This window comes from Balaenoptera ricei, chromosome X (genome assembly GCF_028023285.1).
Source record: "Balaenoptera ricei isolate mBalRic1 chromosome X, mBalRic1.hap2, whole genome shotgun sequence".
Lineage (NCBI taxonomy): Eukaryota > Metazoa > Chordata > Mammalia > Artiodactyla > Balaenopteridae > Balaenoptera > Balaenoptera ricei.
This window is the reverse complement of record NC_082660.1, coordinates 35,114,825-35,134,449: the sequence shown is the minus strand read 5'-3', so window position 1 is coordinate 35,134,449 and position 19,625 is coordinate 35,114,825. Positions and strand designations below refer to the sequence as shown.

The 19,625-nt window shown below is 38.7% G+C and overlaps 1 protein-coding gene across 1 annotated transcript; it reads left to right on the top strand.

Annotated features, from left to right (window-relative positions):
- Positions 1-8,269: 8,269 nt before the first annotated feature.
- On the top strand, positions 8,270-19,027 carry DYNLT3 (dynein light chain Tctex-type 3). Its single transcript, XM_059910198.1, has 5 exons — positions 8,270-8,395; positions 10,841-10,882; positions 16,001-16,124; positions 16,782-16,859; positions 17,170-19,027. Exons 1-5 carry the CDS (start codon positions 8,366-8,368, stop codon positions 17,244-17,246), a joined length of 351 nt encoding a protein of 116 aa, XP_059766181.1. The 5' UTR covers positions 8,270-8,365; the 3' UTR covers positions 17,247-19,027.
- Positions 19,028-19,625: the final 598 nt, after the last annotated feature.

The following is a 19,625-nucleotide window of genomic DNA, read 5'->3' as shown; positions in this document are numbered from 1 at the left end:
AGGGTTCTCAGCCGTGACTGCATGTTATAATCATCTGGATGAAGGTTTTGAAAAACTACTGATGCCAGGCCCTTCTTCAGAACAATTAAATGAGAATCTCAGGGGGTGGTGTCCAGCATAGAGACTTTTAAAAACCTCGTCCTGTGATCCTGATTTGCAGCCTGGGTTCATATCCTGTTCTTTTCAATCCTCCGAAGACCAATTTCATAGCATAGCAATCCTCATAGATAGGGCATTTCTCCTCATACATCTGCATTATTGATCAGCGTTTTTGGAATGGAAGAAAGCGTATGTCAGCATAGTAACTTCCTGGGCCATTTGTATCTTCTATTCCCTGCCCCATTGTTGATCCTCGTTCATCCTAAGTAAGCCAATTTAAAAATTAATGTTCTCCAGATGTAGAAAACAAACTTATGGTTACCAGGGGGTAAGGGGGGGGAGGGATAAATTGGAAGATCGGGACTGACATATACACACTACTATATATAAAACAGATACCTAATAAGGACCTACCGTATAGCACAGGGAACTCTACTCAGTACTCTGTAATGACCTATATGGGAAAAGAATCTAAAAAAGAGTGGATATATGTATATGCATAGCTGATTCACTTTGCTGTTCACCTGAAACTAACACAACATTCTAAATCAACTATACTCCGATAAAAATTTTAAAAAATTAGTGTTCTACTCTTGATAATTAGTTCTGGTAATGAGAAAAATTGTATTACCTTGCAATTTTCTTTTATGATAATGGCTTATGCTATGGAAGAAAACTTATTCTGTCATATTGGGACCAGATATCACAAAGGCTTTAAAATACTGTGATGTGAAAGTGTTCACTTATAGTGGCTTACATACTGGAAACAAAAGGATTATAGAAACAGATACCCAAAACAGAACCTATAGGGAAGCAGGGTTAGTATTACAAATTGGAGAGTTCCATCTATTTACATAACATATGATGCTCTACTAGTGAGAGCATTAATAACTATGATTTTAAGTGTCTTATCAAGTATACAGAGTTTTTCATTCCCAAAGTGGTAACTAGTGGCTTGAAAAATGAACTCTGGTTCTCAAAGATGAATAGTTCTGAAGTAAAATTAATATTTTCTAATCCTAGAAAAGGTTTCTTATGGGAGTATGTATTTCTCCGATTTGAAATCGAAGGACCATCAGCTACAAAACAAATAGGCATAATATCTATCCCCATATTGCAATCATTGTTCATAAAAATAATGTTGATTAAATTCCCCATGCAAGATAATCTAGTTCTTATAAAGTTCTGTTTGTGCTTCAAAAGAATAAATATTCTGTGGTTGTTGCATTCTACACGTCAATTAGATAAAATGTATTCATCATGTTGTTTAAATCTCCTATATTCTTTCTGATATATATTTTTGGCAACTTGTTGTGTCACCTATTAAGGGAGCGGTATTAAAATCTCCCATACGATTATGAATTTATCTATTTCATCTTTTAATTCTATTAATTTTTACTTGTGTTTTAGGCAATTTGTTAAGTGCATACAAATGTAGGACGGTTATGTCTACCTAGTGAATTGACTCTTTTATCATTGTGAAATGTGTCTTTTCCTCAAGAAATGCTTTTTGCCTTAGAGCCTCTTTTATCTGATATTAATTTATATATGCCACAAATATATTATTAATATATAGTATATGTGTATATATATGATGTTATTAATATATATATGATAATGTTGCATGGTATATCTTTTCCATCATTTTACTTTCAACTTTTATGCATCCCTGATATTTTTCATGTGTCACTTGTAAACAGCATATAGATGGGTTATATTTTGTTTTGCCTCTGGTCTTTTAGATGAAACATATGATCTAGTTATATTTATCATAATTATGATATACTGAGGTTAAAATATATTATCTTATGACTTGGTACCTATTTGTCCCACCTCTACTTTGTTATTTTTTCCTCTCCTTTCTTGCCTTGTTTTGAGGTGAGTATTTTTATTATTCCATTTCTCCACTCTATTAGCTTAGTAGCTATACATTTCTTTTTAACTTTTCCTTTACTGCTTATCATATACAAAATGTATCCTCGACTTGTCAAAATACAACTTGATACTTTTACCCGCCTCACTGACAATGAAGGGGCCTTTGAACACTTTAACTCAATTTTTTTTTTCCTCTCAACTGATATTGTTATCCTGTATTTTAATTTGACATATCTGTTAAATTTCATAAGACATTATCATTATTGTTTTATAGAGTTGATAATCATTAAATTATCCCCAAATTTACTCCTTTACTCTTCATTTCTTTCTATTTTGCCCAGATTTCTATCCAGGATTATTTGTCTTTTGCCAAAATAATAGATTTTTTTTTTTAAGAAGCAACACGTTTTATTTATTATTTTTAAAATTTTTTTAAAGGGAACTTTATTTTACTTATTTATTTATTTATTTTTGGCTGCATTGGGTCTTTGTTGCTGCATGCGGGCTTTCTTTAGTTGCAGCAAGCAGGCGCTACTCTTCGTTGCAGTGCATGGGCTTCTCACTGTGATGGCTTCTCTTGTTGCGGAGCACGGGCTCTAGGCACGCGGGCTTCAGTAGTTGTGGCATGCGGGCTCAGTAGTTGTGGCTCGCAGGCTCTAGAGCACAGGCTCAGTAGTTGTGGCGCACGGGCTTAGTTGCTCCTTGGCATGTGGGATCTTCCCGGATCAGGGCTCGAACTCAGGTCCCCTGCATTGGCAGGTGGATTCTTAACCACTGTGCCACCAGGGAAGCCCCAAAATATTTTTGTATTTCTTGAAGTGTACTTCTGCTGGTGACTAATTTTCTCAGTTATTTGCCTAATTTTTTATTACTTCACCTTCATTTTTGAAGGTTATTTGTGCTGGGTACACATTCTAAGTTCACGGAATTTTCTCCAGTATTTTGAAGGTGTCAAAATGCATTATCATTGAAGGCAAATGCATTGTCTTTGGTCTTCTATTGTTTCTGTGAGCAGTTAGATGTCAGTCTTCTTGTTTGACTTTTGTAGGTAATTTGTCTTCTTTGTTGGGAGAGGATGCTACTTCATAATTTTTCGGCTTCCTTTGGTTTTCAATCATTATACTGTGATGTGCCAAATATAGGTTTTATTTTATTCATTCTGCTTGGGGAATCTTAGGGATTCTTAGACCTGTGGCTTGAGTTCTGTGCTAGATATTCTCTGCCTCTGTACGTCCATGCTTTGACCCCTCTGCCTTGGGAAGCTGACCTATATGGATTACAATAGCTCCCATGTCCTCTTGTTTCAAGCTGAGTGCAGCCAATGAGGAGCATTAGTAGGAGATCAGAGGGAGGGTGAAGAGATCAGGGTAATTATTCCTTTGGCTCCCTTTTCGGGAGGCACCCTGGGTTTGCTGTATCCCTTGACAAAAGGTTACTGTTCCTCTCAAAGTGGCCTTCTCTACATGATTGTTTAAGCCTCTCTTTCCCCTTAAACTTTTGGGCCTGGAGGTGGTGACAGCTCCAGCATTGCTAGCCCCAGGTTCTTGTAATATCAATAGTCATTCACCTGCCCACACCTTTGTAATTTGTCCCTTTGTAAATGAGCCCCCCTCAATTTATGCCAATTGGAGTGTGCCATCTTCTTCATCTTGGCAACCTGACTGATACAGTAACTAGTACCAAAAGTAGCCTGTGATGGTTAATCTTAGGTGTCAAGTTTTCTGAGCCATGGTGCCCAGATATTTAGTCAAATATTATTTTGAATGTTTCTGTGAGGGTATTTTTGAATGAGATGTACATTTAACTCAGTGGACTTGGAGTAAAGCAGATTGCCCTCCATAATGTGGGTGGGCCTCATCTAATCAGTTGAAGGACTGACTAAAACAAAAGGCTGACCTCCCCCAAGTAAAAGAGAATTCTCTAGCAGACTGCATTCTGATTTCATCTGCAACATAGGCTCTCCTGGTTCTACAGAAGGCTGCCTTTGGACTTGAAATGCATCTCTTTCCTGAATCTTCAGGTTGCTGGCCTTCCCCATCAGATTCTGGGCTCACCAAGCCTCCACAATTGTGTAAGCCAATTCCTTAAGATAAATTCCTTTCTCTATATACACACATCCTATTGGTTCTGTTTCTCTGGGGAATCCTGACTAATACAGGGTATCAGGAATTAGATCCTCATGAAATAAATCCTTAAATGTTCATATTCTGAGGAAGTTCATGGATAATCTTCCTGCTGAGAATCATGAGGCATGAGTAATTCATGGCATGAGGTGACATCGTGATTACTCACATTATCACCAGAGGGTGAAATGCATGTGGAGGGCAAGGCGTTGGGGGTCAAGTTGTTGTAGCATAGTACAAAAGTACTAATAAAGATTGGAGAGGCACCTGGAATCTTACTGTAACTTTGGAAAGCACATATAGGGAAAACAGAAATTAAGAGTTATGAATATAAACTTTAAAACATGCACTAAAAAATTAGAAGGCCTCCAGGGCAGGTTTGCAGGAGTCCCTCATTTCCCATAATTGTACAACATCACATTGATCCATGACATTGGTGACATTACAGTGGTAATCACTAGGTCCATATAAATGCAATAGATGTGCAGTTTAAAATGTGCTGCTTGGGCTTCCCTCGTGGCACAGTGGTTAAGAATCAGCCTGCTAATGCAGGAGACACGGGTTCGAGCCCTGGTCCGGGAAGATCCCACATGCCACGGAGCAACTAAGCCTGTGCACCACAACTACTGAGCCTGCGCTCTAGAGCCCATGCTCTGCAACAAGAGAAGCCACCGCAATGAGAAGTCCGCGCACCTCAACAAAGAGTAGCCCCTGCTCGCCGCAACTAGAGAAAGCCTGAGCACAGCAACGAAGACCCAACGCAGCCAAAAATAAATAAATAAATAAATACTAAAAAAAATAAAAATAAAAATGTGCTGCTTAACACATAGAGGTGACCCATCAACTACGGTATCATTCTAATGTGAGAACAAGTTGGTCATGCAACCACCTGAAACCAAAAATATTAGCCATAATTTGTGTCCTACATATAAGATGGTGGAGTTGGAAGAGGCTCAAGTAACATGAAATAGTTGTGATAGTCTCTGCCTCTGTAGCTGGTCAGGAGGATGAATGTTGAGGGCAAACGTGGTAGACTGTTATCAGGTTCCTGAACTATTCATTATGGATTCCCCCATACCCACCTCCCCAACACACATCAGTGTAAATAAATCCTTACTGAATTATTATATTTTGAGTGTTCCTCTGCTTCCTCTAGAAGATCTGATTAAAAGTTCTTCAATCATTTTGGAAGATCTTCAGCTATTATTTCATCAAATATTGCTTCTGTCCATTCCCTCTCATCTCCTTTTGGAACTCCAATTATATGCGTTAAACATTCTCATGGTGTTCCTTTTGCCTCTATGATTTCTTACATATTTTATATTCATTTATGCCCCATTCCGAATATTTTCTTGTGACCTGTTTTTAAAATTTCACTAATTAAATCTTCAGCTTTGTCTAAACTACTATAGAACCCATCCTTTAAATTTTCAATCTTGGTTATTGTGTTTCGCACTTCTAGAAATTCCATTTGGATATTTTTCATACTTTCCAGTTCTTTGAGGAAATTCTTAATATTGTCTCATATACATTAAGCACATACATTTTAAAGCCTATTCTGATAATTCCACCATCTAGAGCCCTTGTTGAGTTGTTCCCATTGTCTGTTGATTTAGGATAATGTTGTTTTGTCTCTGTATGTGCCTAGTTATATTTTATTGTGCATCCAATGATATACGTGAACAATTATGTATCTAATTTGAGGCCTAGGATGTTGTTTTCTTCCTCCAGAAAGAATTTACATTTGCTTCTGGAAGTTGGCTAGAGGCAATGCCAGATCACCTTAATTCAATTTCAGGAATTGAAGTGATTTAAGACTGAGCTTCAGTGCCTGCAAGATCAAGTTTTATTGTTTGACACCTTTTTCTAGGGTGTAATCCTTGGATTCTCAACCCAAAATATGATTGTTACCAAAGATCTCCTCCTTGGCAGGGCATGGAATCTGATTATTTTACCTCTTGGCTCATAAGCAAAAGGGTTTGCATCTTCTATCCCCACCGGGGGAAAATATTTGTCCCAAATGCTCTGCTCTTGCTTCTAGGTTGCATGCTTCTCCAGGTCTTAGATGCATAATTCTTCCCCATATTATTAAAACTCCAATTCCTTTGAGCAAATGCTTATTATATTTTGCACAGCCTTCCTAATTGGCAGTGAAAGGGTTAGTTCTAATTACTTAGACCACCATTACAGAAGCCTTTAAATATAATTTGAGTGGTTTATAAAATGGGTCTAAATGTTTTATCAGTTACTTCTATGAAGAACACTTCTCAACAATAGACTCTATTAAGATTTGGAGGAAAAATAATTATTAAAATCTCTCAAACAGAAATTGCATATAGCTATTTTAAGCATAAATCCAGATATAAAATATTATTCATGAAAGCAAGATTGAGGGTCTCATTAAAAGATTTGAAAGATTTCATTTGGAAGTTTTTACAAATTAAATTTTTAACACCTTTTTTAATTTTTTCCTTACAATTATATAACTTAAAGAAAATATTTTTTAATCAAACACCATAAAAATACCCCAAAGCCCCTCTAGTTCACTCCAATGTATCACACAAATATTACTATCTTTTATATATGGACCACAGCATGAAAATAGTTGGTAAGGACTTTCCTACCAACAATTATTTCACATCCCTTTTTCCTTTCCAGTAGCACTCACTTTTCACCATAGAAGATGAAAATATCAAACATGTGTTTTCCCATAGGTTTTGCCAAGAGAGGAATCACATGACTGAATGTTGGCAAATGGGAGGGACCTCAGGAGAAGACTCCATGGGACTTCAAGGAAAGATTTGCCTTCCTAAAATAAATTGATCAACCCAAGTCAATGTCCATTTTTTTCATTGGATGCGATACCTTCATTCCTTGTGATACCAGAACTGCTGCAGCCACGTGTGGCCATGACTAAATATTGCTGATATGCTGAGGATAGTAGAATGGAAAGATGGAAAGCACAGAGACTCCAAAAAGTTGTTGAGCAACTGAACGTGAAACACCTCTACCTCTGTATTTCTGGCTATGCCAGAAAACAAATGTCCTTAGTATTTCAGCTCATCGTACTTGAATCTTCTGTTACTTGCAACCAGGATGCTAACTAATAAAGCTATCGTGGTTTTAAAGCATGGTCCCCAAATTGTTTGACACTTGTGCCGTTGAAAGGTAGGCAGCTTCTAGAAGCTGGAAAAGGCAAGGAAATGGATTCTCTTCTCAAGCCTCCAAAGGGAACGTAGTCCTGCAGACTCATTTTAGATTTCTGACCTCTAGTACTGTAAAACAATAAATTTGTGCTGCTTTAAGCCACTAAATTTATGATAATTTGTTACACCAGCAATACGAAGCTAATACAGTGATTAAGAACTTGGGTGCTGCTATCAGCCTCGTCAAGTTTAAATCCTTCTTCTACTACTTACTGGATATATGACCTTTGGCAAATTACTTAAACTCTCTGTACCTCAGTTTCATCTTGAAAGATGGGATGATGGTAACAGAACCAAACCTGCTGAGTTCTCACGGGTTTAAATGAGAAAATCCTTAGGATTATCTGAAACTCCGTAATTTTAAAATAAAGGTAACCATTGTTCTGCTAATATTTATAATTTGATTTAGTATATTTGTACCTTCTCTCCTACAAATTAAAGTTTTTTGGTTTTTGGGGTTTTTTTACATAGTCATGGAGGAGGAGGCATGTAAGAGCATCTGCTCCAGGAGTCGTAGTGCTTACAGCATCTCATTTGATCCTCACAACCAGCCATGAAATAGGTGTAATTTTGTTTTCATACGAGAAAACTGAGGCGGTGGGAGGTTAACTTTTCCAAGTGACATAGCTAGTAAGAAGACAAATCAAAGCAGCTTGTTCACTACACTTGCATTCACTACACTTATTTGCTGGATGATGCACGAATATGTGCAAATAACCATGGCAGTGGGCACTCATCAATACTGCAGAGTTTAGGCGGACTGACACTAGGTCACCCCATCTGACCCACACCGGCACAAATCCCAGCTCTTTAACACGCAACCCTGGTTTCCAGAAAGGTTGGAGGTAACAGAGAGACACTTCCAGTCGCAGGAATCCTGGGGGAGGGTGGGATGGGAGTGGGGGGGGGAGGCAGGAAGGTGGTAACGCTGTGACGCAAAGGCGGGGACTGCGTGGGGAACGCCCCGGGCCATAACCGTGGGGCGGGGCCTCCCCGGGGCCAGTACGCGGCCGCGTAGCTAGACTTGCCCATCCCTCACCCCCGAGGAGAGCTGGCGCCACCATGGAGGAGTACCATCGCCCCTGCGACGAGGTACCGCCCCTTCACCGCCCGCGAGCGACCCCCGTCCGCCTCGGCGCTTAGTCTTGGCCGGGTGGTCTCCCGGCACCCGGCGGCCCCGAGAGTTGGGGTGCGGCGTCCTCCGAGCCCGGGTCCTCTCCTCGGGGCCCGGGATCCGCCCCGCCCATCCTCGGCCCCCCACCCCGAGGCCCTGAGGGTGGGCTGAGAGTCGGGGTGGCAGGGGCTGCTGGGAGCACAGGGGGCTGGCAGTGGGGTCGCGGCCGAGGGGTGGAAGGCCTGACTCGGGGTGCGTGGGGTAGGGATGGGGTGGAGGGAGCCGCCCGTCTGCAGGGCGGGCCGCGGGAATCGGTCTTCCCGGCTGCTTCCTCCGCCCCTTGGTGTCCCCAAAGCAGGTGCCGCATCCCCGCCAAGCGAGGCTCTGGTGGCAGAGCCGCTCCCGCTCCCGGGCACTCTCGTCTGGGTGGTTTGGAAGGAGGCGCCTTATGGATTAGGAGCCCTTGCTTACTGACTCAGGCTTCCCGAAACCTCACCAGAATCCCGTGATGTCATCTGTCATCTTCCTGTTACTGATGGGGGACTCTGACTTTCATGGAGGCTAAGTGACTTGCCCAAAGTTAGAACTGCCAGAAATGACAGATGCTCCATTTGAACCCAGACCTCTGACTACACAACTACAACTCTGGCTTCACTTTAACCACGATGAGGATGAGGCCTGTTGGATCCCAGGATAACCTGTGACAGGGCAGTATAAACAAAGACATCTTCTATCCACTGGTAGCCACAGGTGAATGGTGCGGTGAAATAAAAGTAGGCAGGCACGTGGTGGAGGTGCAGCATAAAATGGTGTATCATTAGACCCCTGAAAGGGGCTTCTGGACCATTCATCTTTAGGATGTGGGCTTCTGCAGAAGCTAAGACCACATTTAAATTCATTACTTCTGTGCTTCAGGTGGCATACACACTTCAAGGTTAGTGGTAAAGTATTCTTATTTTAGAAATTGAAGCACAAGCAATTTCACCCTCAAGAAGCACTAGTCTGCTGACTCCTAAGAGGTTCTGTACTGCAGTACCCCCTAAATACCTATATTTAAAAAGAAATAAAATTACACGTGTTACCATGGCCACCCAGTACAACCTGATTATCGGGTGACCTTCCAAATTGAAGTGGAATGGACATCCCATTTAATTTGTAGACGACTTTTGAAAATAGATAAGGACCTTATTTGAAGGTAAAATGACCATTTTAATAGGGGCAATTGTGACACCTGTTTTCATGATATTTCTGATTATTTAGGGTATTTTTATTCCTTTGTTGTTGGGGAATTATCTGATATAATTAAATGAGTTGAAAATATTTTAAATCTGTACTCAAGGTGATACTTATTTTCAGAATTTACTTGGTTTTTGAACTGTTTTATTGTATAGTGGGATTTACAAACATGCTGATGTCATACAGCACCTAAAAACATCTCTATGGAAACAAATCATGTACTACCTGAAGTGTTTTGGTTTAGATTGCAATCTTATCACATAGCCTAGTTCTTGACTCTAGGACATTTCCTTGTCATTAATGGTTGCTTTTAAACTCAAGATTGTATCAAGCCACTCCACAGGAAAGACTAAGTTGCCAGACCTGTTATATTATAGGTCTATATAGGTTATAGGTCTAACATATTATTTATATGTTATAAAGTGACATTAATTTGGAATGATCAAGTATTTTCATAACCTTTAACTCAGGAAAGCCACATTTTTGCCAAGCATAAGTTAAAAACAAAACTGAAACTTACCTATTCAGCATTCTTTTCTCACTCCCCCTCATTCTCACTTAGCTGCAACTATTTCCTGTGTACTGATAACACATCCTTATACCCACCTCCTATTTCCTGAGCTTTACAATCCAATGATCCTCAATCTCTGGTGTTCATCAGAATCACCAGTAAAGCACTTTTTTTTTCTTGTGCTGTCCATATCTATTTAAAATTTTTTTTATTTTATATTGGAGTATAGTTGATTTACAGTGTTGTGGTAGTTTCAAGTGTACAGCAGAGTGATTCAGTTATACATATACACATATCTATTCTTTTTCAGATTCTTGTCCCATATAGGTTATTACAGAGTATTGAGTAGAATTCCCGGTGCTATACAGTAGGTCCTTGTTGATTATCTGTTTTATATATAGTAGTGTTATATGAGTAAAGCACTTTTTAAAAAAACATAGTTGCCCAGGCCCTGCCTCAGAACTAATCAATCAAAATCTCCATGGAGGTAGGTGGGGAAAGCATTTTGCGATTTTAAAGATGATCAAGGTGGGATTAGTAGCCTCAGTAGGCTTAATGCCCCTTTTCACTGTGGTCTCCTGTCTCTAAAACCTGTCTAGGCCAGCCTAGCATCATAGCTACCAGGAAAAGGAAGTCTGTGTTGAAAACAACTTTAGTTTTTGTTTTCCATCTTTAGGTCAGCTTCAGTGCTGATGAAGCCCACAATATCGTTAAAGAGGTGAGTTACATATCTTGTTCATCTTGAAGATTGATGCATTGGTTGACATTTTAAAAAGCTGTGTTTTGACTTTCAGCACAAAGTTAGAAACCTTAGTATTAAAGCAAGATTTTTCATATTTATTCACTAATTCTTCATAGGGGTGCTTCTATGTTTGTTGTGTTGTATGCTGTCAGGCATCTTGGGGCTTACCCTGAAAGGGATGTTTAAATATTGATCTAGAAAACTGGTTTGCTGTTTTCTAAAACTGATTCTCTGTCTTTTGAATAAAAGAACTTTTATTCCAGTGGGGCCAAATATTATTTCAAATGTTAATGCCCTAAAAGTATATAGGTAAATTATATATAATAGTATAATAAACATATAATTATAGTATATACATACATATATATATGTGTGTGTGTGTGTATATATATATATATATATATATATATATATATATATATCAAGTAAATAAAAGACCCAAGAAATATCTGCTTTGGTTATTGTATGCTTTTTTTTAGCCCAATATAACTGGAAAAATAGGGACTTCCAGTGGTTAAGACTCTGCACTCCCAGTGCAGGGGGCACAGGTTCGATCCTTGGTCGGGGAACTAAGATCCTGCATGCCACATGGCACGGCCGCGCGCACACACACACAAAGATTGGAAAAGTAATCACTTAATATCTTTTAATATCTTTTAGACACTGATACGACGGTACATCAAAATCTTCAGAAAAATATTTGAAATATGATATCTGGTCCTCGTGTTAGGCAAATAGACAAGAAGTTCTCTTTGGGACTCAATGTTGGCAGAGGAACTTTAATTATTCTAGTGGTATCACATACAGACTAACTGTGGGTAAGGTATTTATGAACACTTTTAATAGTCCTGAGTCATTTTTAACTGTGCCAAATCCTAGAAAAAAATAAGCTGGCCCGGAAGGCAGGCTTGTGTTGCGGGCATGACTGTTGCGGCCTGTGTCCTAGCAGCAGGCCCCAACTCCCTTTAGGCTTGGCTGGATTGGTTTGCCCTCTGGGCACTGAGCACCGTCTCAGTCCTGAGACCATGCCTTACCTGCCTGAATGCTTAGGGCACGAACTCACCCGGAACTCACCCAGGGCTGGCCTCGTAAAACTAGGATCAACCTGAGGTCTGAGAGAGCTGGATAGGCACCTGAAAATCCCGCCATATTTTAATAGTTCAAAATCATGTATTAGAACTTTGTAGCCAGGAATATATCATTACCAAAACAAAATGCAAATGTTTTCAATACCTTGACAATGCAAAAGCACAAATGAGGGCAATGGGGGGGGGGGGTGGAAGAAGGGATGGAGGTCATGGGAGGGCAGGAGTGATAACAGCCTCAAAGTGGAAAGTCAAGAGAGACTGTCCTTGGTGGATGGAACATGAAGCAAAGGATGCTGGGGTATTGGAGGAATCTTTTAAATAGTACCTTCTTCTTTACCCACATTATGAACCATATGAAAAGACCAAAGAGTTAGTAGAAAGAGAACCAAATATCACCTTTATTATTGATAAAAACTGAGTTGGAGATTGGAGCTTGTTTTGCTAACTCCCTACCTGTTCGGTTCAGACCTTGGAAGAGGCATCCAAGGGAAAGTTAGAGTCAGTAGAGAGAAACACTTAACCAGGCTGGTGCCTTTCGTTGGTCTGGGTGAAGAGGGAAGGAGAAACTAAATACCCAATCCAAGGCATTTGGGAGATTGGCTCTCCCAGATGAGAAGGGTACCAACCAGTAACTCACTCCACCTCCATGGGGAGGAATAATAACAGGTGGGACGAGAGGCCAGGGATGATAAGGAAAAAATCCTCTGCGTGGAAGGAAACATCCGGAGTAGAAAAGAAACATGCTCCTAATAGTGTAAATATATTGAAGTAAAAATAGCAAATTCATTATATTGAGGGACGTGGGGAGGGGGGGCAGGAGGTGGCAGGTGGTCCTAGGGAACTAAATTTTCATCTGTCATAGCAGGAGTTCTAGGGATGTTGTCTATAATTCATCAATCAAGAAATAGCAATATAAACATTATTTAGAGATATGTGAGTGACCCTTAAGAGACAAAAAAACAGTTGTACCCTAAAAGTGTTTCTTCTGTGGAAGGGGGCTGGGGATGGGAAAGGGTGGGGAGGGGATTCTTATTTTTCATTGTAAGCTCTTCTGTTCTGTTGGATTTTTAAACCCACGTGCATGGGTTACTTTGATGGTTTGTTCAGTTAAAAGAACCATGCTTCTTAAAATGAGATACACATATTGAGTGGTGGCTAGGAGGTCCTAGAAGCCACTGGGTGCATTTTTTTTATTTAAAAAAATTTATTTATTTATTTAGGCTGCATCGGGTCTTAGTTGCGGCACGTAGGATCTTTCATTGCGGCGCGCGGGGTTAGTTGCCCCGCGGCATGTGGGATCTTAGTTCCCCGACCAGGGATCGAACCGGTGTCCCCTGCATTGCAAGATGGATTCTCAACCGCTGGACCACCAGGGAAGTCCCCACTGGGTGCATTTTAGAGCATCAATTCTACTTCCATACTTGCAAGAGGGAGTTAAGTAATATAAATAATTTAACACCATTTTCAAATGAAAACAAACTGATACATTATGGAGTCAAAAGCAAGCTTCATTTGAAATTTTCATATAAAATATGAGACTCGAAAGACATCTCAGGTTTGCCACAGCTGGCTTTCAGGTACCTGTGTATCCTCTTCCCTCCCCCTCTCTTCCCATGAGCCAACTGTCTTTGCCATTGAGGCATTCGGAAGGTGTGAGGGAGAGGGAGGGAGAGAGCGAGAGCTATTTGAAAGCATGTCGGCACTTCCCAGATGATTATACAGTTTCAGCAGGCATTTCTGTTCTTCTTATCTTTTGCTGATCTCCTTATTTTCTTAGAGTCCTTCCTCTGAGCCCCTATGCTAATATATTTTTCCTGCTGAAGTCTTAGAGCCACTCACTTATTGGTGATATGCATATGTTTTATTTATTGTCAGTAATAGAATTTGCCCACGAACAAATTTTCATATAAAAAGTGAGTTACAAATGGAATTACCTTGGAGCTTAATCTAAAGTATATTTGATTCAGGATGCCCAGAGAGTATATCAAAGCCATTATTACTTCAACAACAAACGTGTACTGAGTGCCTGCTATGTGCCCGAGTTCTGAGTTTGGCCCTGGGAATACAGAGCAGGTTAAGGACCTCATTATCTAGTGGGCCTCCTGGTTAAGTGGTAATGAAGAAGGCTAAATGTTAATTAATAGTAATTAGCAGGGCTATTTACAGTGGCATCCACAGGCCCCTGATATTTCTGTTGTTTGTAGCAGAACTTGAAGCGGTCCTATTAGATAACCTGAAAGTAAACAAGGGCTCGTAGTTTCCCATTAAGGTACAGCAGTCTAGGGAGAGGAAGAGGTTTCCCAAAGGCCGTCAGCTTGGGAATAGTAAAGTCAGGATTAAATCTTTGTCCCCGTGACCCTTGGGCCACTGACCCTCCTAACTCTTCATGTTACATTCTAGGAGAATAATTTGAGCCACATTGTTACTTTCTTCAACCCCTCTAAATTTAATTTCTCTTTTTGCGTTTTACGATTAGTGAAGAGTTTATACTATCCAGCTTAAGGTTCCATATTAATTAGTGCCTCTACTATAGTCCAGTTGTAGTAAATGAAAGCTGCACATGTGCATGTGTGTGTGCACGCGTGTGTGTGTCTGTCTTATTAAGCTGGATTCTATAAATGAATTGAATGAGTGCTTTATTCTCCCAGCTCTATCACTTGAATAAAAAAATAATAGCAGCAAAATAAGTCAGAGAAAGACAAATACTGTATGATCGCACTACTATGTGGAATCTAAAAAACTCCAAACTCATAGAAACAGAGTAGAACGGTGGTTGCCATGGGGTGGGGAAAATGTCGGTCAAAGGGTACAAACTTCTAGTTATAAGATGAATAAGTTCTGAGGATCTAATATACACCATGGTAATTATAGTTAACAGTACTGTATTGTATACTTGAAGGTTGCTGAAAGTAGATCTTAAATGTTCTCAATACACACACACACACACGCACACACACACACAAACATAAGGTAAGTATGTGAGGAAGTGAATGTGTTAACTAACCTTATCGTGGCAATCATTTCACAATATAACGTGTCAAATCATCACATTGTACACCTTAAACTGACACAATGTTGTATGTCAATTATATCTCAATAAAACTGGAAAAAATAAAATAACAGCAGCAATAATGATAATGAAGTAATAATATGTCATTACTTATGTGTTTGCTCTGTGGCAGTCACTGTGTTTGAGCACACAGCTTTCCTTATCTCACCCCATCCTCACAGCAGCTTGATAAGATGACGCTGTTATCCCTGCTTTAAAGATTAGGAAAATAGGGGTTTCAAGAGATTAAGTCACTTGCAAAAGGTCACACAGGGGTGGCCGAGGTGACCTTAAAACCTAAGACTGTGATACTAAACCGGTGCTCTTAATCAAGTATCAGAAGTGGATGCAAGTAAACACCGTGGAAAATTAACTTTCTCTTTCTAGAGTGCCTAAAAACTAGCGTTTGTTGATGATTTACTTTTAGTGGCAGGTGTGCTTGTTGTTTGATAGCTAAGCAGTTACATAATATGAAATAGGATATAATTCTTGTACATGAGAAATAGATTTTTAAATTGGTCTCATCCTTTATTTCTAGCATCTGAAACCTAGTTCACATCCCAGCTATTTCAAAGCCATTCTTTAACCAATTGATAATCACCCTTTTAAAATCTCCACCCCCTCATAATCCTTTTATGACATGACTTACCACCCTTGATTAGTCTTCCTTGTATTATAGAGTTCTTTTATTAGCTTCTCTGCTAGACTGTTAAGTTCTTTACAGTAGAGGCCATGTCACATTTATCTTTATATGGCCTGTGATATCTCATAGAGTGAGATAATGCATGCGGAAATGCTTTGAAAATTCTACAACAGTTAGAGATGACGCGTAATAAATATTTAACAGATGCATATCTTGTAAGATGTTTTATTAGGTTATAAGTGTATTTTATGTTTTGAATAAATTTTTTGCTGCGATATGTGTATACTTTGTTTAATTGTCCTCTGCCCTTTTAGTGTATAGATGGGGTCTTGGGAGGTGAAGATTATAATCATAACAACATCAACCAATGGACCGCAAGCATAGTGGAGCAATCCTTAGCACATCTGGTTAAGTTGGGAAAAGCTTATAAGTATATTGGTAAGTATCGGTGTCCTTCCTCACTAGTTTACTCACCTTTGTTCCTGTGGTTTTCCTCTGAATTTACAGAATGTAAATGAATGATAGACACTCAAGTTGGATACTAATAGGGGGTGAAGGACTTCTGACTTATCCATCACAAAAATAATCTGTGATAATACCTAAAAGATGGAGATCTTTCACAACTCAGAAGCAGTTTGAGCTCCCGCCAACCATCTACTTGTCTTGATAGCATCGTCTTTTACATTTGCATCGGTTATCTTCAGTGAAATTCCCTCAGCCCTACTGTCTTCCTTTCATTAGTGCCATGCCTCCTTACGTGTAGGACTGTGAAGTGCCACACAATACTTGTAAAGTGGAACAATTTCTTTGTTTCTGTGTCTGAATTATGCCCATGGGACAAGGCACATAATTTCGCCCAGATTTTTCCTGCAGTACAGTCACCATTGGTTATGGCACTGGGCAGCAAACAGACTGGACCCAGTGGGGTAAGAATCGTGCTGGTAAATAATCAAGATGAGAGACTTATTTTTTTCAATCCATTCGCTGAATGCTTTGTTGTCTGTTATTTTTATAGCTTTTAGAGCTCCGAACTCAAACACTTAGATATGTTTTCCTTTGTTTGTAAGCGTTCTCACTGTGCAACTTTATTTGTAGTGACCTGTGCGGTGGTCCAGAGGAGTGCATATGGCTTTCACACAGCCAGCTCATGTTTTTGGGACACCACATCTGATGGTAAGAGACTTTAAGCTGATTCAAACAAAATCCAACTTCTAGCAAAGGCAAATAGTGTACTTGTTATCGAATCCTTATTTATCTCGAATTAAATTCCCACAAGACTTTATCAACAGAATTGCTTTGTACCTAGTGACAAGTATGCCGTCAGACAAATAGGAAATGTGAAGATTTAACAGATTGCAGGAAATATGATATTAAAACGTATGAAAAATGTGTGTATATATATATATATATATTTATTTATTTATTTCCTGGTAATTCTGATGTTTTGCTGGTATTTCAAAGTCCTTTTGTTGTATGTTTTCAGGAACCTGTACTGTAAGATGGGAAAACCGAACCATGAACTGTATTGTCAATGTCTTTGCCATTGCTATTGTCCTGTAACAGGCTAAAAATGTTCGGCCGAAACCATTAACAAGAATTTGTCACTGTATCCTTTCTAAAAAGAGTAACAGTTACTTATTCGTGTGCTAGATGACAAGTGTGCAATATGCTTCAAAACTATCAACAAAAACTGAATAGTGCAAGCAAGCAATCTCATAGGAAGTTGGCAGATTATCTCATATTCCATACAGCATCATTTAAATAGGAAAACCTCAACATTAGCAAAAAACACAGAAATATGGCATGACATGAAAATACAATCTTATATTTACACCGGCTTTTCACTAATAGTATGTACCTAAGGAGATGGGGAAATCCATTCAGATAATTAAATTCTCTTTCAGCTAGAAAAGTTAACAGGGATAAATATATGAACAAAAATACTGCAAGGATAAATGTGGAGAAAATGATAATAATTAGTTAACACTTCTTAGTTTTTTACTTCTCCTTCTTAGTTGTACATACGATTTAGTGGAAAGTAATTCCATTCTTTTTTTTTTTCGGCCGTGCCACGCAGCTTGTGGGTTCTTAGTTCCCCAACCAGGGGTTGAACCCGGGCCCTCGGCAGTGAAAGCACAGAGTCCTAACCACGGGACAGCCAGGGAATTCCCTTAAATCAGTTTTTTAAATTTCAAATTCTTATTTACATTTGAGGGCGAATTAAATCAGGTAACCTGAATTCCCTAGGTAAACAAGATTAGTTACAGTGTATGATGAAAAGTATATGACTCTAACAGCTGCCTTACACTTCATTCCTTCCATTTGGAACAAATATTTACTGAATGTTATGAGCTATTTCTCTGCTAATTATAGTTATCAATATGCTGTTCAAATTCTAAGTTTCTTTTGGTACCTATTCAGTTGGACAACTAACATTTATGTTTGGGAAGGAAAAAAAAAAAGAGTTGTTTTACAAGAGAGGAAAAAAGTGAATCTGGTTATCCAGGTAGAAGTAAGCAAAAGAAAAGCACTTATTGCTGACAGAATTATAGATGTAATTTTAAGAATTGCTCCTAACAAGCAAAAAATGCATAAAATATGCAACTCTTAGTTAAAGGCCTTATTAGCAGTATAATATACAAGTAGTAAATTTTGTCATTGCTTTAGTTACAATCATCTGTAAATAATTTTAAATACTTATTATGTGAGGTTCAAATTGAGTGGAGTAAAGTGTAAATTAAACGTATACAAACATTAGCAGGTTATTGAATATCTCAGGGCTTATGAAATATAAATTATTAAGAAAATAAAAGATGAAAAATTAGGGTACACAGCTGGCCACCAAATGCGAAGTCAATTTGCTATTTAACCTTGAAAACAAAATCAATTTTGCATATTACCACTAACACTAATACATATAGGGAGTGGAACCATGATTTGTTGAATCCTCGGGGGAAAGAAAAGCTTAGTGTTGACAATATTAAGATAGTATTCTTCTAGGAATACTATGTGCATGTTTGATATTTTTGCTGAGTAACAATAATTGTTCAGTGTGTAAGAAGAAGATGAAGAAAATACAAGGATAGAGTTTAATGCAGTGATCTACATTTTGGGCACGTGAAAATTTATCAGTCATTACCTTTATGTTAGTTTACGCTGCTGGCTTTTGTGCCTTGAAGATTATAATAGTGACCAAAATACATCTGTGCAGTTAAGGCTCGCTTTTGATTATTGTTATTGAAGCCTGATTTTAAAAGAATAATAATCAAAGATACCTCGTGAACTTGCTCTCTGCTCTGTTTCTAGTTAAAATGTAATAAAGATTATCTTCCTGCACTGTACGTTTGCTTCTGGATGTTCACTGAATAGTTAAAGAAATGGCATTGTCTTTAAGAAATTCTAAATAACAGGAATGAGGAAGAGAAATGAATGTCAGACCACACAGATACATTGTACAGAATAAATGCCATTAAAATAGCAACCTGAACCCAGTGTTCACCATTACAACATAAATAACAGCTCCTATTTTATGCCTCTTATTATTTTTAACAAAAAGTTATTTTAAAAAGTAGTATAAAATATATTCTGTAACCATTTATTAGCTTTTAATAACTATTTTTTGGCAAGGAATTTTGTCCTATTTGTCAACCTGCAATTGAGTTGTTGCTGTTTGTTTGTTTTTCATTAAGGACTTTAAGTATGTAAAATTAGCGTATTCAGATGTAAGTACTAACTCGGATTTTTGTAAAGCTATAATTTTATGTTTGTAAAGTACCAGTATACAGCCCTAAATGATGGCAACATCTCATTACATTTTCTGTGGTAAAAAGTACTTTTTTGCTCTTCTTTCCACGTTAGGTGTTATCTAATTATGAGTCACTGAAAGCATTTTCACCACCTACAGTCATCAACACATTTTTAAGGTAATCTTACAATGCT